General features: G+C 45.0%; 1 protein-coding gene across 4 annotated transcripts in view; it reads right to left on the reverse strand.

The window, feature by feature from the left end:
- Positions 1 to 18,259, reverse strand: part of LOC141092337 (caspase-3-like) — an 82,890-nt gene that overhangs the window by 41,229 nt on the left and 23,402 nt on the right. For all 4 annotated transcript variants that reach the window (XM_073578408.1, XM_073578399.1, XM_073578415.1 and 1 more), the window contains one exon: positions 5,268 to 5,396. In XM_073578408.1, the coding sequence (XP_073434509.1) occupies positions 5,268 to 5,396 (129 nt within the window). The remainder of the gene's footprint in view (positions 1 to 5,267; positions 5,397 to 18,259) is intronic.

An 18,259-nucleotide genomic window follows, 5' to 3' on the forward strand; every position in this document is an offset into this window, starting at 1 on the left:
CACATGGGGAGGATCTGGGGCATCATGCTGCACATGGGGAGGCTATGGGAGTGACATGCTGCACAAGGGGATGCAATGGGGGCATCATGCTGCACATGGGGAGGCTATGGGGTGACATGCTGCACATAGTGCTGCATATGGGTGCGACATACTGCACATGGGGAGGCTATGTGGACGTCATGCTGTACATGGGTAGGCTATGGAGGTGTCATACTGCACTTGGGAAGGCTATGGGGGCGTCATGCAATGTATAGAGGGAGGCTGTGTGGGGCTCATGCAGTGTATATAGGGAGGCTGTGTCAGGCTCATGCAGTGTATATAGGGAGGCTGTGAGGCTCATGCAGTGTATATAGGGAGGCTGTGTGGGGCTCATGCAGTGTATATGGGGAGGCTGTGTGGGGGTCATGCAGTGTATATAGGGAGGCTGTGTGGGGCTCATGCAGTGTATATGGGGAGGCTCTTGGGCTCATGCTACATATAGGGAGGCTGTGTCAGGCTCATACTGCATATGGAGGAAGCTGTTTAGAGCTCATGCCGCATATGGGGAAGGCTGTGTGGGGCTCCTGCCGCATATGGGGGAGGAAGGTGTGGGGTTCATGCTGAATATGGGGGAGGCTGGTGTGGGGCTCATGCCGCATATGGGGGAGGAAGGTGTGGGGCTCATGCCGCATATGGGGGAGGAAGGTGTGGGGCTCATGCCGCATATGGGAGAGGAAGGTGTGGGGCTCATGCCGCATATGGACGAGGCTGTATGGGGCTCATGCTGCATATGGGTGAGGCTGTATGGAGCTCATGCTGTATATGGGGGAGGAAGGTGTGGGGCTCATGCCGCATATGGGAGAGAAAGGTGTGGGGCTCATGCCGCATATGGGCGAGGCTGTATGGGGCTCATGCTGCATATGGGGGAGGCTGTGTGGGGCTCATGCCACATACGGAGGAGACTGTGTCGGACTCTTACAGTATTTCATTATTTGAAATTTTTGCTCTATTTATATTTTTTGCACAACTTCTGTGGGAGAATTTACGTATTTTTGCACAATTTTTGGTACAATTTGCAGTTGTTGCACAACCCCTGTGGGAGCAATCACCTGTTTTACACATTGTTGGCACGTATGCATATATGTATATATTTTCTCTACCAAATTTTTGGCTAATCATATAGGGTTCTATAATTAGACCTGTGTGGCTTGGGTATATATGGTACATGAGCATAATTTGGTCCAGTACTTTGCACTTTATTCATGGTCCTATAGTAGCTCCTTCTTTGCTCTCCTTTTTTCTCTATTTTTTCTATTTTTCTCTTTTTTATTGTTACTCCAAAGGACATTGCACTATGGAAAACCATAAGAGGACCTGGACCTTCGATGGACTTTTTACCTTGTTTTTACTTGGATCTATTGTGTTGGGAAATCCAGGAACTGAAAAAGACCCTATTGTCTACTCCAGAGAAGCTATACTGCTGCTTAAGGATACAGCAAGGCAGCATGCTGCTAATAGACCAGAGGACATTCTACCAGAAATAAGGAGGACTAAGAGAAGAGGTTGCAGAGCTGGAGCCCTCAGGAAAGCTAGAAGGCGGCGCTATAGACCTGCTCTTCCCTCCGTCATTATGGGCAATGTGAGGTCACTCGGGAATAAGATGGACGAACTGTCGGCGCTGACCAGACATCATCGGGAATTAAGGGAGTGCAGTATGTTGCTGTTTACAGAGACCTGGCTCACTGAAGGTACTCCGGACACTGTTGTCTCGTTGGATGGCTTTAAACTCATTCGCGCGGACAGGACAAGGGAGAGCGGTAAGAGGAAAGGCGGAGGGCTGGCGATATTTGTGAATGATAGATGGTGTGACTCTAGGCATATCGTGGTCAAAGAGCAAACATGCTGTAAGAACATTGAGCTATTAGCTGTGGGCATGAGACCTTTTTATTTACCGAGGGAACTATCGCATGTAATCATGATAGCTGCATATGTCCCCCCTTCTGCGAAAGCTGATGCCACCACTGAGGTCCTACAATCCACAGTGAGCATGATGCAGTCCCTTCACCCCCAAGCACTCCTTCTGGTTTCGGGAGACTTCAATCATGTGTCTCCAGCATCCATACTACCCGGTTGCACACAGTATGTTACCTGCCTCACTAGAGACAACAAAATATTGGACTTGTTCTTTGCCAATGTGAGAGGGGCATATGCCTCGTCAGCCCTACCGCCCCTTGGAAGATCGGATCACAACCTAGTGCACCTCCAACCTGTGTACAAGCCACTTGTACAGAGAAAACCTGCTGTCACTCGCACAGTGAGGATATGGACTGAGGAGAGTGATGATGCAACAACCACTTGGGATGTGCTGCAAGATTCCTATGGTGATGACATGGATGGTCTCACACACTGTATAACGGACTACATTAATTTCTGTGTAGACAACACGGTACCCACAAAAGTAGTGAGGTGCTTCTCTAACAATAAACCATGGATCAGCCCCGGAAAAAAAAGCTCTTCTCAAAGAGAAGAAGTTGGCCTTCAGATCAGGTGACAAGGGCAGGCTGAGAGAAGTGCAGAAAGATCTGAAGAATCTAAACAGGCAGGGAAAGGCTAATTATAAGAGAAAGATGGAACTGAAATTGTCACAGAAAAGGATTTATGAAGTCTGGGAAGGTCTAAAGTCTATATCTGGGCATAGACAGACTGTCTCCAGGATGGTTGTAGATAAAGAGGGGCTTAATGAACTTAATCTATTCTTTAACAGATTTAATCACACACTGGCTGCTCCTGCCCCTGCATACCATTCACACCTCTCTGCTACAATAACCTCACCCCCTGCTGCAACTTGTCAACTGAGCCAGGGTCTGTTCTTCACAAGTACCCAGGTTGCAAAAGAACTGGATAAGATCAAAGTTTTGAAGGCTGCAGGTCCTGACGGCATCAGTGCAAGACTAATCAGAACCTGCGGGCACCAACTGAGTGAGATCATTACATATCTGTTCAATATGAGCCTGAGAATAGGTATAGTACCACAACTGTGGAAATTATCGTGTGTGGTACCAGTTCCGAAGAAACCTTATCCGAAAGACCTTAATGACTATAGACCTGCAGCATTGACATCACACCTGATGAAGGTACTAGAGAGATTGGTTCTCACACGTCTCCGTCCTCTAGTGAGCTCGGATATGGACCCTCTCCAGTTTGCCTGCAGGCCGGGCATTGGTGTGGATGATGCCATTATCCACCTTCTAGATAGGACTCTCTCTCACCTGGAGAAACCTGGGAACACTGTGAGAATAATGTTCTTCGATTTCTCTAGTGCTTTTAATACCATACAGCCAGGTCTACTGAGAGACAAGCTGGGACTTGTTGGCATGGACCTCCAACTCTCCACCTGGATCCTTAACTACCTCACGAACCGACCTCAGTTTGTAAAGGTTCGGGACAGTGTGTCAGACACGGTGATCTGCAATACAGGGGCACCTCAAGGTACAGTTCTTGCCCCTTTTCTCTTCACACTGTACACTGCGGATTTTAAGTGCAACTCATCTAGCTGCTACTTGCAGAAGTATTCTGATGACTCTGCAATAGTAGGCCTCATCACAGCAGGAGATGAAAGAGTACAGAGATACTAACCAAGCTTTTGTGGAGTGGTGTCAGAGGAACCACCTTAGGATTAATTACGGGAAGACCAAGGAATTGGTGGTGGACTTTCGCAAGGGAAAAAATCCACCAGTAGTGGTGAACATTCAGGGAAATGACATTGAGATAGTCGACACCTATAAGTACCTTGGTGTGATCCTCAATAATAAGCTTGACTGGGCCCATCACTTGGATGCAGTGTACAGGAAGGGCCACAGTAGGCTTTATCTGCTCAGAAGGCTGAGAGCCTTTGGAGTTAGGGGGGCACTCCTTGCATCCTTCTTCAACTCTGTTGTGGCATCAGTCATCTTCTTTGGTGTGGCGTGCTGGGGTAGTGGCATATCAACCAGGGACAGGAATAGGCTGGACAAACTGATTAGAAGGGCCAGCTCTGTCCTGGGATGCCCCCTTGATCCAGTTCAGGAAGTAGGCGACAGGAGGATACTGGCCAAGGTGAGCTACATAGTGCAGAATGATTCCCATCCCATGCATGAGACCGTGACAAAGATGTGCAGTACTGTCAGTGACCGGCTACTTCATCCTAAATGTGAGAGGGAGCGCTATGGAAAGTCCTTCCTTCCTGCTGCAGTTAGGTTGTATAACCAGCACTGTCCAAAACGGAGAACGACCCAAACAGTGAACTGATAGATCCAAAGTTGTGATAGTCCGGTTATATCTTTTTTTTTTTTTTTTTTTTCGTATATGTACCTACCTACTGTCAATGTAATGCCTTTATGCATCTGTATCTGTACTTGTTCCTGCCTTGCTGCTGTAATGCTCTGAATTTCCCCATGGTGGGACGATTAAAGGATTATCTTATCTTAATGCTCAATTTATTATAGCGGTGGATTTGCCTTTTTATGCACTAATTTTATATTTCTTGTTATTGAGCAATTCTTATAATAAAGGCTATTTTATCAAGTACATTTCTCTCTTTTATTTTTCATTGATCTTTATTTACGGCTCTTATCAGGCCTTCTCTCTCACCATTCTCAGTTGGTTCTTTCACAGTATTATAAGGGGCTGTGGGTGGGCTCATACGATATACAGAAGGGGCTGTACTCGGGTTCAAACGATATATTGAGGGATGTCAGCATACTTAATTCTGCTCAATATTAAGTGATACAATTAATATTAATTATCAATAATATAATTATAATATATCAATATTAATATTGAGTAGAATTAATTTCGGCCTATTGGTTCGGCCCTCCACAACAGTCACGGTCTGTCATGTCGCCCCTCGGGAAAATTAATTGTCCACCCCTGCTTTAAAATATAGCATAACTGCAAACAGATATTGGTTGAATTGATGTTTTGTTCTATACATCCTTCAAAAAATCTCTGTATATACTCTCAAGTTGTGGTAATAATGATTATAACTTGTCCGGCTAATAAAACATCTTCACACAGCTGTGTCAATAGAAAATAAATAAAAATGTTATAACTTGTGGAAAGAGGCAAAAAAAAAGGAAAGAAAAAAAATTACTTTATAAGGAAGGGGTTAAATTCTTCATACCTATTTTAATATTTTTATTTACAGTACTACTGGTGATATATAGTCAGTATGAAGTAAATAAAATAGTTCTAAGTTATGAATGTTATAAAAATGTAACAGAACAACCTAAACCAAAATTATCATTTACCTTTCTCCAGAACTGCCTCTATTTCAGTGTAGGTTAAATTATCTTCTGTTCTTACTTGAAATCCTATTTTCTTAAAGGTTTCTTTTAAAGCTTTCTTGTCTTTCTCGGTGCCGTTACGACTTTGAAAACCTTACAAAAGGAACAAATACAACTAGCTTTTATTCAACCTTATCTTTATTTTTTGGGGCATTTATTCTTTTATCGTGTTATATAGACGACTATCTCTAAGGCCTCATTCAAATGTCTGTTTTTCACATACCCATTTTATCCATGATTTTCATGGCTATACCATGTACCCATTATAGTCTATGGCAATGTTCACATTTATGTGTTTTTTGCAGACCTCAATGTCATGCTAATTGATAGCTGGCTGCCATATTGACAGATAAGCCCATAAGAGGAAGAGACACAAACCAGCAGAATTGTTAGTAGGAGCGGTCACAGGCCATTCATTCTAATGATTGTAGTGATCATGAAAGTCAGACCCCACCAATTGAAAAATGGTGAGATATGCCAGCGATTTGTCATAATTTTCTATAGAAAATAAAACTTTAAAAATATCATGAAATTTAGGAGGATCTCATTTGAAATATACAGTGGTGAGTGCTTGAAAGTTTGTGAATCTATATTTATGCATACATTTGACGTAAATCTGCATCAGATTTTCAGACATGTCATAAAGTAGATAAAAATAAATTAAACAAATGAGTGAAAACCTTAAGGCCCCGCACACATAGCGATCTTGCTAGCGAGATCGCTGCTGAGTCACAAGTTTTGTGACACAACAGCGATCACACCAGCAACATCGCTGTGTGTGACAGCGATCAGCGAGCGGCCCCCCTGCCGGTATCGCTGATCGCTCTGGGAAATCTCTGGACATTTCTTTCGTCGCTGATCTCCCGCTGGCCAGCACGCATCGCTGTGTGTGACAGGCAGGAGACCAGCGATCAGCGATAAAATAAAATAAAAAAAAAATTATTACTATTCTCACCTTCCGACGTCCCGCGCAGCATTCCCGCCTCTCTCCACGCTCCGGTCCCAGTAATCCTTTGCAAGAATGACCGCGAGACTTCGCGATCCTGCGAGAACGGACGTCATCGTGGTAATTCTCGCAAAGGATTACTGGGACCGGAGCGTGGAGAGAGGCGGGTATGCTGCGCGGGACGTCGGAAGGTGAGAATAATAATATTTTTTATTTTAATTCTATTTTTGACATGAATCAGCGCTGAACACAGCGATGCCGTGCGCGCGGCGTCGCTGTGCTAATCGCTGGTGAAGCTGTCGGTTTGACAGCTCACCAGCGATCACATAGCGATTTACCAGCGATCCTGACATGTTGATATCGTTGTCGGGATCGCTGGTAAGTAAATAAATAGTGTGACGGGGCCTTTAGTTACGGTACTTACCAGTAATGGGATTTTACAGAGCCCATGACAGCACCACCTGAGAGAGCGATCCGCCCATCAATGACAGGAAACCATACAGTACGTAGTACACCATCCACCAGTGATAATAGAGTGCAAATATAAGGGTGCTGTCATGGGCTCTGTAAAATCCCGTTACCAATGAGTAACTAAGATTTTTTCCCCCTTCTCCCATGACAGCACCACTTGAGAGATTTATATAGAACAAATACCTTAGGGAGAGATCACCACTTGTAACACCTTTCTCCCAAAGGATAGATCAGCAGAGGAAGACAGATCAATTAGATAGTGTTTATAGAAGGTGGAAAGAGAGGACCATGTTGCTGCCTTGCGTATCCTGTCGATAGACACTACCACCTTCTCAGCCCAGGAGGTCACCACAGCCCTGGTGGAATGAGCCTTCAAGTTCTCTGGACCTGACACAGAAGAGTAGGCTAAGCTAATGGTGTCCTGATCCACCTAGTTATGGCACCCCTTGTTACCTTGAGGCACTTCCTAACCCCCTGGAAGAAAATGAACAAGGATTCACTCTCCATTGTTTTGTTATAGTTAATAACAAAATAATATAGATCCCAGGGAGGCATTCTTGGGGCAGGTATTGGTCTTGATCTGTTACATGGCTTGATGAATCTAACTTTCCACCTATCTGCTGCCAAAATATAATTATACAAGACTCCTAGGGCTGACACCTGCCCTGTAAAAGTGCTAGTAGCCAAGCCCATTTCCATACCTTTCTGGAGGAATTCTAATATGGCCTTTATTGGAATTTTACATTTCAAGGATTGCCTCGAACTAGACAAGAATTTTGCCTACGTTCTACCATATATTCTAGTTGTTACTACTGGCTTTCTGTTTTTTGTTGTTTTTTTCTTAGTCAGATAAATTTTTATTAACGAAATTCAAAACAAAGAAACAGAGTCCAGACATTACAATGTCCAAAAAGGTCACATATTTTCAATTACAACGCATCCCTTGCCCCCCCCCCCCTAATAGAAACATCAGTAACAAATACTCAAAAGTACATCCTCCATTCGGGACCTTCGTCTCTCCACCCACAGTGTCCACAATGAATCGAACATTTTTTTTCTTTTGGCATAAATATCTTTTTCCATATTTACAATAAAGTCTGATTGTCTAATAAATTCTTGTATCATCGGCGGTTCTTCACTTATCCAATGCCTGGCTATTAATTTGCGAGCAATGTATAACAATCTAGCTATCGCCAATTTGAACTGATTTTGAATTTGAATCTCCTCCACATAACCCAAAATACAAACCACAGGATCCCTCTCAATTCTACAGTAATACACTCCCTCTATAGTGTTAATAACCCCTGTCCAGTATGAGTCCAGTCTGGAGCACTGAAACAACATGTGAGATCCCAGACCCATCAGTCTGACAACGAGGGCACTCAGAAGTCTGTCTCAGTCTTGCCTTAGATAGTCTTTCAGGGGTCCTGTACACTCTATGGAGCACATATATTTGTGAGAGTCTACCCGGCTAACTCAGTGACAATTGGAGTATGTATTCCATAATCGCCTCCCACTTATCATATTCTATCTGTCCCAATTCGTCTTCCCACTTCTCTTTAGCCTTAAGGGCCTGTCACACTAAGCGATATCGCTAGCAATATCGCTATAACGTGACTGGTTTTGTGACGTTATAGCGATATTGCTAGCGATATCACTATGTCTGATACCTCAGACCGGCTCTCCCGCTGGCTATCGCTGATCGCGTGAGAACGTCCTGGGCCGTTTCTTGTCTGCCACTTACTGCTGGGCTTCCTGTGGCGCCAACGAGCGACGCATGGACGCGGGCGGGAGGACGTCAGGATCGCCTCGTCTGACTGGTAAGTAGCGACCCCCGACCCCTGCTATGTCGCTTGTGAGATCTGCCTGTGTGGCAGCTCACTAGCGACCACTTAGCGATGCACCAGTGATCCTGACCGCGTCATATCGCTGGTCGGGATCGCTGGTGCATCACTAAGTGTGACAGTACCCTTAATCAGGTATTTGATTAAAAAGGTATGCATTAAGTCCTTATAAATACCTGACATAACTCCTTTTGTTCCCCCATCACTACACACATACAGTCTTACTCTGCACTATGTAAGCATGACAGAGCTAACTATACTGGAATCTGCAGATCTCAGATAACTCGTATTCCTCCTGTAGTTTCTCAAAAGTCACTAGTCCCCGCGGGTCCTGTAATTGGGCCATGTATTGAATTCCTTTCCTCGTCCAGTTTTTAAATTCTCCCATTTTGTCAAATTCCAGCAGTTTTTCATTTTGCCATATAGGGGAGTAATTAGTCAGGGACACCACTCCCCTAATCCCTTTAATCTCCTCCCACACCTTGTGTATCAGGGCTAGAGTGGGGCATGACAGAACCAGTTTTCTAAAACTACCTGCCTCCAGTCCTTGAACCAATGAGTCTCTCCACAATACCTGAGTCAATATTTGCCACACTGAACTCGTTCCCTCTGTCTCACCCCATCCCCTCAGATGTTGTCCCTGAGCTGCTAGATAATAAATCCACGGACTCGGGAGTGCCAGGACCCCCTCATCCTTGGGTCTCTGTAATATTTCCAGTCTCATCCTCGGTTGTTTTTTCCTCCCACACAAGATCTCTAAATATAGAATTGATTGTACGGAACAACAGTTTAGGTAACCATATAGGGGCATTGTGCAGCACGTACAACACCTGGGACATCAGCACCATTTTATTCAGATTTGTCCTTCCTACTACTGATAGATGTTATCTACACCACGCCCCCACTTTGCTTCTGAACTTACCCAGTAGCGGGATGAGATTCAGGTCTGTATCGCTCGAGAGTGGGAGCGATACCTGAATGCCCAGGTACTTGAACTGCGGCACAACTGTCAACTTACTAACATCCCCCTCTATCCTAAGGTCTACACCATTACCATCCACAGCTAGAATGTTGGATTTCTCCCATTTAATTTCCAGGCCAGACATAGCCCCAAATCCCCCAAGGATGCTCATCACACCCTCAAGGACTCATCAGGGTCTTCCAGGGAAAGCAGCACATCATCTGCGTATAAAGCTATTTTTTCTTCTATAGGTACATATTTAAACCCCCTAACCGAGGCTGCCTTTCTAATTGTCTGCGCCAAGGGCTCCACTGCCAACGCAAAAAGCAGCAGAGACAGTGGAGACCCCTGTCTGGTCCCCCTATGAAGAGCAAATTTTCTAGATGTCTGCCCGTTAACCCTAACCCTAGCAGTTGGGGATGTGTATAACAGCCAAATCCAAGATATGAAGGTTGGTCCAAATCCCAAGCAATCCAACACCTTCCAAAGATAGCTCCATTCAATGCTGTCGAATGCTTTACGTGCATGCAATGACACTACCACCCTACGACCCCCATTATCTGACAGCAGCTACAAATTAATAAAGAGTCTACGTATGTTTATTGCTGTAGACCTATTCGGCATAAATCTGGATTGATTGGGGTGGACAAGATCTTGCATTACACTCCTTAATCGGTTGGCTATAATTTTGGCCAAGATTTTTACATCCGCCGTCAGCAATGAAACAGGCCTGTTGGACTCTGCCAACATCGGATCTCTACCTTCCTTAGGGATGACCACTACCACAGCCTCACTCATGGACAACGGCAGTACACCACACTCCAAAGCCTCCTCGAAGACCGCCTTTAGTCTAGGTGCTACCATCTCAACCAACTGTTTATAGATCTCACCTGGGAGCCCCTCCGTCCACGGAGCCCTATTATTTGTCATAGACATTATAGCTGTTTCAAACTCCTCCTGTGTTATAGGCTCTTCCAGACTCCTCCTGTCACTCTCTGCAATCCTAGGAAGTCCCACCGCCCCAAAAAAATCCTTCCATCTCTGCCGATGAGGCTCCTGACTTAGAAGAATATAGCAGCTCATAAAACCGTTTAAAATCTTTCAGTATGTCCTTTGTATCCACCACCTCCATCCCCACTTCCGTTTTCAGCTTGAACACAAATGAGAATTCCCTCTGTGCTGCCGCCACTACTGATAGCAAATGCCCCACCTTTTCATCCTCATCGTAGAATCGTGTCTTCTGGAAAGCTCTTTTCCTCTCTACTTTCTTTATATATAGTTTGTTGACTCCCTCGTGAGCGTTCTTGAGCCTGTTCTGACTCTCCACTGACGGGTTCACTATCAGCTCCCTTTCCGCCCTTTCTAAAGCCTCCATAACTGCCCTGTCTTCCGATCTAGTTTTGGACTTACAACTTGAAATCTCTCGAAACAGAAGACCCCGCAAATATGCTTTCATGGCATCCCACACCACTCGCCTGTCAGCACTACCTTCATTAATCTTCCAATATTCGTTTAACTCACGCTTTATTGCTTCCATATTAATATGTTCCAACCATAGTGGATGTAACCTCCACCCACACCCCTGTCTAGACCACCCCCTGGTCTTTTTAATAGCAGCTCCAGAGGTTTATGATCCGAGATCACTCTCGGAAGATATTCCACTCCACAAATCAGTTGTGTCAACAATTCATTACCTAGCGTCAGATCAATTCGCGAGAGAGATCCATGAGTAGTAGAGTAGCAGGAGTAAAACACCACATCCTCATTCCTTACCCTCCACAGGTCTACCATTCCAAGCGCTTTCACATAGTTCCCAAATTATGCCAATTTCCGGCCACCTTTTCCTATTCCCTGTTTATGTCTGTCTCATCCCTCATCCATTACATTGTTAAAATCCCCAATAATTAATAATGGTAGTCCCGCACCCTTTTTGTACACCTCTATCACCTCCTGGATTTTCTTCGAGTACGGAGGTGGTATGTATATGGCCACCATACATAACAATAGTTCATACATTTTACAGATTACAAAAACATTTTGGCCTTCACTATCAACATGGCTTTCAATTTCTTCAAAGGGTGTGGACGCTCCTACCAGCAACGAAACCCTCCTGGCATATGAGGAGTATGTGGAGTGATATGCCTTCCCGATCCATCTTCTTTTCAATACCTCCACCTTCTCCTTAATCAAATGTGTCTCTTGAAAGCATATTGGGTCGCCCTCCCAGGGCTGTGGGGTACTCGGTACCGGGCCGGTGTCGGCGGGATGTGTGACAGCAGCGGTGACCCGGTCCGTGGCCCTGGGCGCCCAATCAATGGGGGAAGTTTGAATGGTGGAATGTAGTTAATGAAATAGTTTGTGACGCCACCTGTGGTAATCGGCAAGTGAGATGTCAAGCCGACGCTGCATGCAGATCCTCTGGGACTGGTGGTGTGGTGCAGCCAAGATGGTGAAGCTCCCCACAGGTGGAGCTGTAGTCCCCGGGCAGTGTAGATGTAGGGTTAGAGGAGAGGCACAGGCTGTGTAGAAGCTGGTACCCCGATGTAGTGGCACAGGGTGTGTTAGTGCAGGAATAATTGGAGGACACGAGGGCATGTAGTTCCAAAGCTTTACTCACAGTCTGTAGTACACACAGGTGCCTGCCTCCGTGCTGTGTCCTCCGGGTCAGGGACCCAGTCAACCTCCAGGTCAGATGGAATGCTCCCTTCCAACACTCCGCCAACATGTGCCTTTCTGAACGTCTCCTCTTATAGCGCCTTTGGTGTGAAGTACTCCTAGTACTGAGTTACACTGGAGTTCCCCCTGACAGATGTTCCCAAGAACCATACTTGTACGGCAGACAGCTGTAGCCTGCTTCGGGGACTCCTTACTCCTGAGTCCCGGCTCACTATCCAAGTTGCTGTTGTGCCCCCAAGTCTTAGATGGGAGTAGTGCATTTACAGCTCACTACTCCACCGGTGTCTTCTGTAGGACCATTAGTATCCATACAACCTCAGGGACCGGGCCCCGGCCTTCCGCTTAGAACTTCTAGGCAGGGTTCTCTCCTAACCCACGTCCTCTGTTCCCTTTTACTCCTTCGTTCCGTACTAGTCTCTCCTTCTTATGGAAGATCAGGTTTCTGTTCAATGTCTTTCTTCTTCTTTCCTTTCCCGTGCAAGCAGACCCAGGTCACTGAGGTCTGCTGCAGTACCTCCTCCCTCCATCCCTCTCCCAGGGATCTTCTCTCCTCACTCTCTCCTACGGACTGACTGACTGACCTGAAATCCTAAACCTTCCCGCTCTTTTATGTATTCTAACTCCACCCGCCTCCCAGCACGTTTCGTGTTCCAAGCAGGGAGCCACCAAAGGTGCTCTGATACACTCCAAGCAGGGAGCCGCAATGTGGCTTTGCTGAACTACTGTGTTGTGTGGGATGCAGGTGTTGGAGCATGGTCAGGAGCCTCTAACCTACCTGGCTGGTGGGATACCACACCTCAGGAGGAGGTGCAGTACCTCTGTGACAACTGAATCCTCAGGGGCGCCACAATAGCGTTATCTCAAAACCTTGAATTACATTTAATCCCTCCAATTCTCCTCAGCTTATGTGTGCTATCATCTACAGTCCCTCCACTGCCCATAATAGCTAGAACGCAGGAGCAAAAGGACTCTGTATAACAGCATCTTCCATCTTCCCTTCCTCACAAGCATGCGGCCCTCCAAGTCTCTCAGTGTGTCTGTTCACTTCTCCCTTCCTTTATCAGCTCTGATCCTTTTCTCGTTCAAGTCCAGCCACTTGGTGGCCTCCTCCGGAGTTGGAAAAGAATTAACAGATCCCAGGGCCGCAACCCTGAACTTAGCAGGATACAGAGTAGAATATGCCAGTAAAATATCTCTCAACCTTTTCTTCACCCCACCATACCTCATTCTTTGCCTCTGAACCTTGGCCGAATAGTCGGGGTATATGGAGACTGTTTGGCCGCTAATACTCATATCCTTAGCCATTCTTGCCTTCCATAGGATAATGTCTATCCCTATAATTAAGGATCCTGGCCAGGATGGTACGGGGGGAGGAACCCGGAGGGAAGGGCCTCATTCGAACGCAGTGTGTTCTCTCCACTGCAAACAGCTTGGTCAGATTGTTAATGCCAATTTTATTACGAAGCCAGTCTTCAATAAATGTAGGATCAGTCCCTTCTGCCTTTTCAGGGATGCCCACCAACTGCACATTGTTCCGCCTGAAGCGGTTTTTTAAATCGTCATTTTTATCAGTCAGGATGGTACACTGCTGCAGGCAATGAGTGTGGGACTTCTGCAGCTTAGAAAGTTGGTTCTCCAGTGTGCTCACTCTTTCTTCCACCACTCCCACTCTGGTATCAGCCTTGATAATGGCTGCCTTCATATTGATCATTTCCTCCTTTATACCGTCCACTCTCTTTGTAAGGGTAGTTAGTACAGTTTTGCAAAACTTAACCAGTTCGTATATATTTCTCATTGTGGGCTCCCCTACTACAGGCTCCTCAGAAGTCTCCTGCATCATGCTTTCCCACTCCTGCCCCCTCTCCCTTCAGCCCCTCCTGTACTGTATAGTCCTCCATATCTTCACCATCCAGTTTCTCCCCAGTCTCCTCCTTCAACTAACTTTTGTGCTGCTCCGTCCACCCAATGCAAATCTTTCAATTTTAGCAGCAATTTTAAGCCGCTTTGTGTATGCTGCATTAGCTGCATCAGATTTCTCCACTGCCTCCACACTGTCAGCACCATCATGGACCTGGCTCCCTGCTCCTGCTCCCGTATCCTGCCTTTTTCTCACCATTGCCGCAGTCCTCCGTTACACTGCACGTCAGGGCCGGTTCCTGCGATCTTCTGCCCTCGTTGTAGGGCGGCACCGGTACTCTGGAGGTACTTTTAACCGGATAAAATCAGGATTACAGCGGAGTCGTCCTGAAAGCAGTCTGCTCGCATGGAGTGCGAGGCCACGCCCCCACTGGCTTTCTGTTTTTAAGAAGAGTAGAGACTAAGTTTTTGGATCAGTAATGCCCTTTCAAACTTCAGGCCATCAAATGCAGACATGACATCCGAGGATGGAAAACTGGACCCTGCCTGAGGAGATCTGGAACATCTGGGAGAACCTGTGGATCTGATACAGACATCATCTTTATCCATGCGAACCATGGTCTTTTGAGCTAGAATGAAACAATCGCTTGCTCCTCCGGGACTTTCCTCAATATTGCAGGAATCAACATCAATATGGGAAAGGTGTAGGCCAGGTGAAAGTCCCATGGAATCTGCAGCACATCCACTGCATAGGGTTTGTCTCTTGGATTCACAGAGCAGAAGTTTTCCTGTTTTGCTTGTTTCCAAACAGGTCTATCTCAGTAAGTCTGCTCTTTCGTTTTCCTTCCCTTTTATGTGCAACGCTGCCAGTATCAACTGATGTTGTTCCGAGAGCCAAAGGATCTCTTCTGTCACCAACATCAGAGGGCGGAATCTCGTGCCCTCTTGATGGTTGATGTAGGCGACTGTTGTGATGACTGACATGATGCCCTTGAAGGCGGGGAAGGAGCTTCATCACTGCATTTTTTACTGCCAACAACTCTTTCATATTCGAGGAATATTCTCTCTCAGTTTTCGACCAGACTCCTTGGATTACGCAATCTCTGAGATGTGCTCCCAATTTCACTGAGCTTGCTTCTGTTGTGATTACATATCTCATTTGATATCCCCAAATGACTCCATGCGTAAGATTCTCTAATTCCAACCACCATGTCATGGAATTGATGGTCACCAGGGAAAGTGTTATCTTCCCGTCTAAACAGCCCTTTTTTCATTCCTCTTTTAGAATGTCCTGTTGCAAATATCTGGAGTGTATCTGGACCCACTGGACTGCTGGAATACAGGAAGTCATTGACCCTAGTAATGACATTGCCTTTCTTAGATTCATGATTTGTTTTGTGACTGCCGCTGTGACTAAGTGTAATGATAAGTAAGATATGGCTTCACTGGAACATTCCAGAATCTCCCATTGTTATACTGCAGATGAGAGTCAACCTGTCACATAGCTGCGACCCCTCCTCTTTTCGCCCACAGCTTACACACACACACACACGCGATGTGCCTGTTTGTAATCCTACATCAAACATTTCCTGTGCCAGCAGCTCTCTCTCTCCCCCTTCCCCCCTCCCTGCACAGCCAGGAAAAGGATTTCTTTTGTTTCATGCCATAGAATCATAGAATCGTAGAGTTGGAAGGGACCTCCTGGGCCATCTGGTCCAACCCCCTGCTCAAAGCAGGATTCGCTAAATCATCCCAGTCAGATGTCTGTCCAGCCTCTGTTTGAAGACTTCCATTGAAGGAGAACTCACCACTTCTCGTGGCAGCCTGTTCCACTCATTGATCACTCTAACTGTCAAAAAGTTTATTCTAATATCTAATCTGTGTCTCTTCCCATTCAGTTTCATCCCATTGCTTCTAGTCTTTCCTTGTGCAAATGAGAATAAAGTTGATTCTTCTACAATGTGACAGCCCTTTCGATATTTGTAGACAGCTATTAAGTCTCCTCTCAGTCTTCTCTTTTGCAAACTAAACATTCCCAAATCCTGCAACCTTTCCTCATAGGACAGGGTTTGCAGACCGGTCACCATTCTGGTCGCTCTTTTCTGAACTTGCTCCAGTTTGTTGATGTCTTTTTTAAAATGTGGTGCCCAAAACTGGACACAATATTCCAGATGAGGTCTGACCAAAGAGGAGTAGAGGGAAATAATGACTTCACGTGATCTAGACTGTATGCTTCTGTTAATACATCCTAGAATTGCATTTGCCTTTTTTGCTGCTGCATCACACTGTTGACTCATATTCAGTCTGTGATCTATTAGTACACCCAAGTCTTTTTCACATGTGCTGTCACTTAGCCCTATTCCTCCCATTCTATATATGCTTTTTTTCATTTTTATTGCCCAAATGTAGTACTTTGCATTTCTCCCTGTTAAAAACCATTCTGTTAGTTGCTGCCCACTTCTCCAGTTTATTTAAATCTTTTTGAATCCTCTCTCTCTCTTCTCTAGTATTAGCTATCCCTCCTAGCTTTGTGTCATCAGCAAATTTAATCAGTTTACCCTCAATTCCTTCATCTAAATCGTTGATAAAGATGTTGAACAATACAGGGCCCAGGACAGAGCCCTGTGGTACCCCACTTGAGACATTCTTCCAACTGGGTGTGCAGCCATTTACGACCACTCTTTGGGTCCGATCACTAAGCCAGTTATGAATCCACCTAACAGTTGCCTTGTCCATTCCATACTTAGTCAATTTTTCAATAAGGATTGTATGAGAGACTTTGTCAAATGCTTTGCTGAAGTCAAGATATACTATATCTACAGCATTTCCTTGATCCACCCAATCAGTGATACCGTCATAGAAGGAAATTAAGTTAATCTGACATGACTTATTAGTTACAAACCCATGCTGACTCTGTTTAATCACTTCATTCTTATCCAGGTATTGACATACATGTTGTTTAATAATTTGTTCAAAGATCTTTCCTGGTATAGAAGTCAGACTCACCGGCCTATAGTTGCCTGGGTCCACCTTCTTCCCCTTTTTGAAGATAGGAACAACATTTGCTCTTCTCCAGTCTTCTGGCACTTCTCCTGTTCTCCAAGAATTTTCAAAGATTATGGAGATGGGTTCAAAAATTTCTTCTGCTATCTCCTTCAGTACTCTGGGGTGTAATTCATCTGGACCTGGAGACTTGAATTCATTTAGGTTAGCTAAGTGTTTCCTCACTGTCTTTCTGTTTATAGATATCCTGGATTCTTCTATTCCCTTAATAGGACAGTGAATAACAGTTGATGTTACATTTCCTTTCTGAGAGAAAACAGATGCAAAATAGGAATTTAAAAGTTCAGCCTTCTCAACATCCTGTCTTACCATTTCATCATTTTCATCCTGTAAAAATCCTATAGCATCTTTGACTTTTCTTTTACTTTTGACATATCCCCAAAATCCTTTATTATTGCTTTTGACATCTCTTGCAAGCCTCAATTCTTTTTCAGCTTTAGAAAATCTGATTTGTGCCCTGCAGGTTCTGCAGACAGCATTATATTCTTCTTTAGATATGCCTCCCTCTTTCCATTTTATAAACATTTTTTTCTTCCTTTTTAGCATGTGCTTAAGTTCTGTGTTCATCCATCCTGGTTTCCTTAAATGCTTACTATTCTTCCCTCTTTTCGGAATTGTTAACAACTGTGCTTTGAGAATTTCATTTTTCAAGATTTCCCATCCTTCCTGGACATTTCTGTCTTTAAGGATATCCAGCCATTGGATCCCTCCAATTCTCTTTCTGAATCCCTTAAAATCTGCCTTTCTGAAATCTTACCTTGACGTCTGAGTCTTCACAGGTCTTCCGCCTCTAGTTATCCAAAATTCTAAAATAGCATGGTCACTACCTCCTAGGGTCCCAGCCACTTTTACCTCCTCAACCATTTCCTCCCTGTTTATAAGGATTAGATCCAAGGTAGCAGTTCCCCTTGTTTTCTCCCTTACCTTTTGGAAGATAAAGTTGTCAGCAAGAGAGGATAAGAATTTCCTTGACCTGTTAGTTTTGCCTGAGAGAGATTCCCAACAAATGTCTGGATAGTTGAAATCTCCCATGACAACTATGTCATATTTTTTGGAGAACTTGGCCATTTGATGCATAAAGAGTTCATCCATATCTTCAGCTTGCACAGGCGGCCTGTAGTAAATGCCTACAATGGTG

This window comes from Dendrobates tinctorius, unplaced genomic scaffold, assembly GCF_039654945.1.
Source record: "Dendrobates tinctorius isolate UK_male_01 unplaced genomic scaffold, ASM3965494v1 ptg000008l, whole genome shotgun sequence".
In the NCBI taxonomy this organism is placed as follows: domain Eukaryota; kingdom Metazoa; phylum Chordata; class Amphibia; order Anura; family Dendrobatidae; genus Dendrobates; species Dendrobates tinctorius.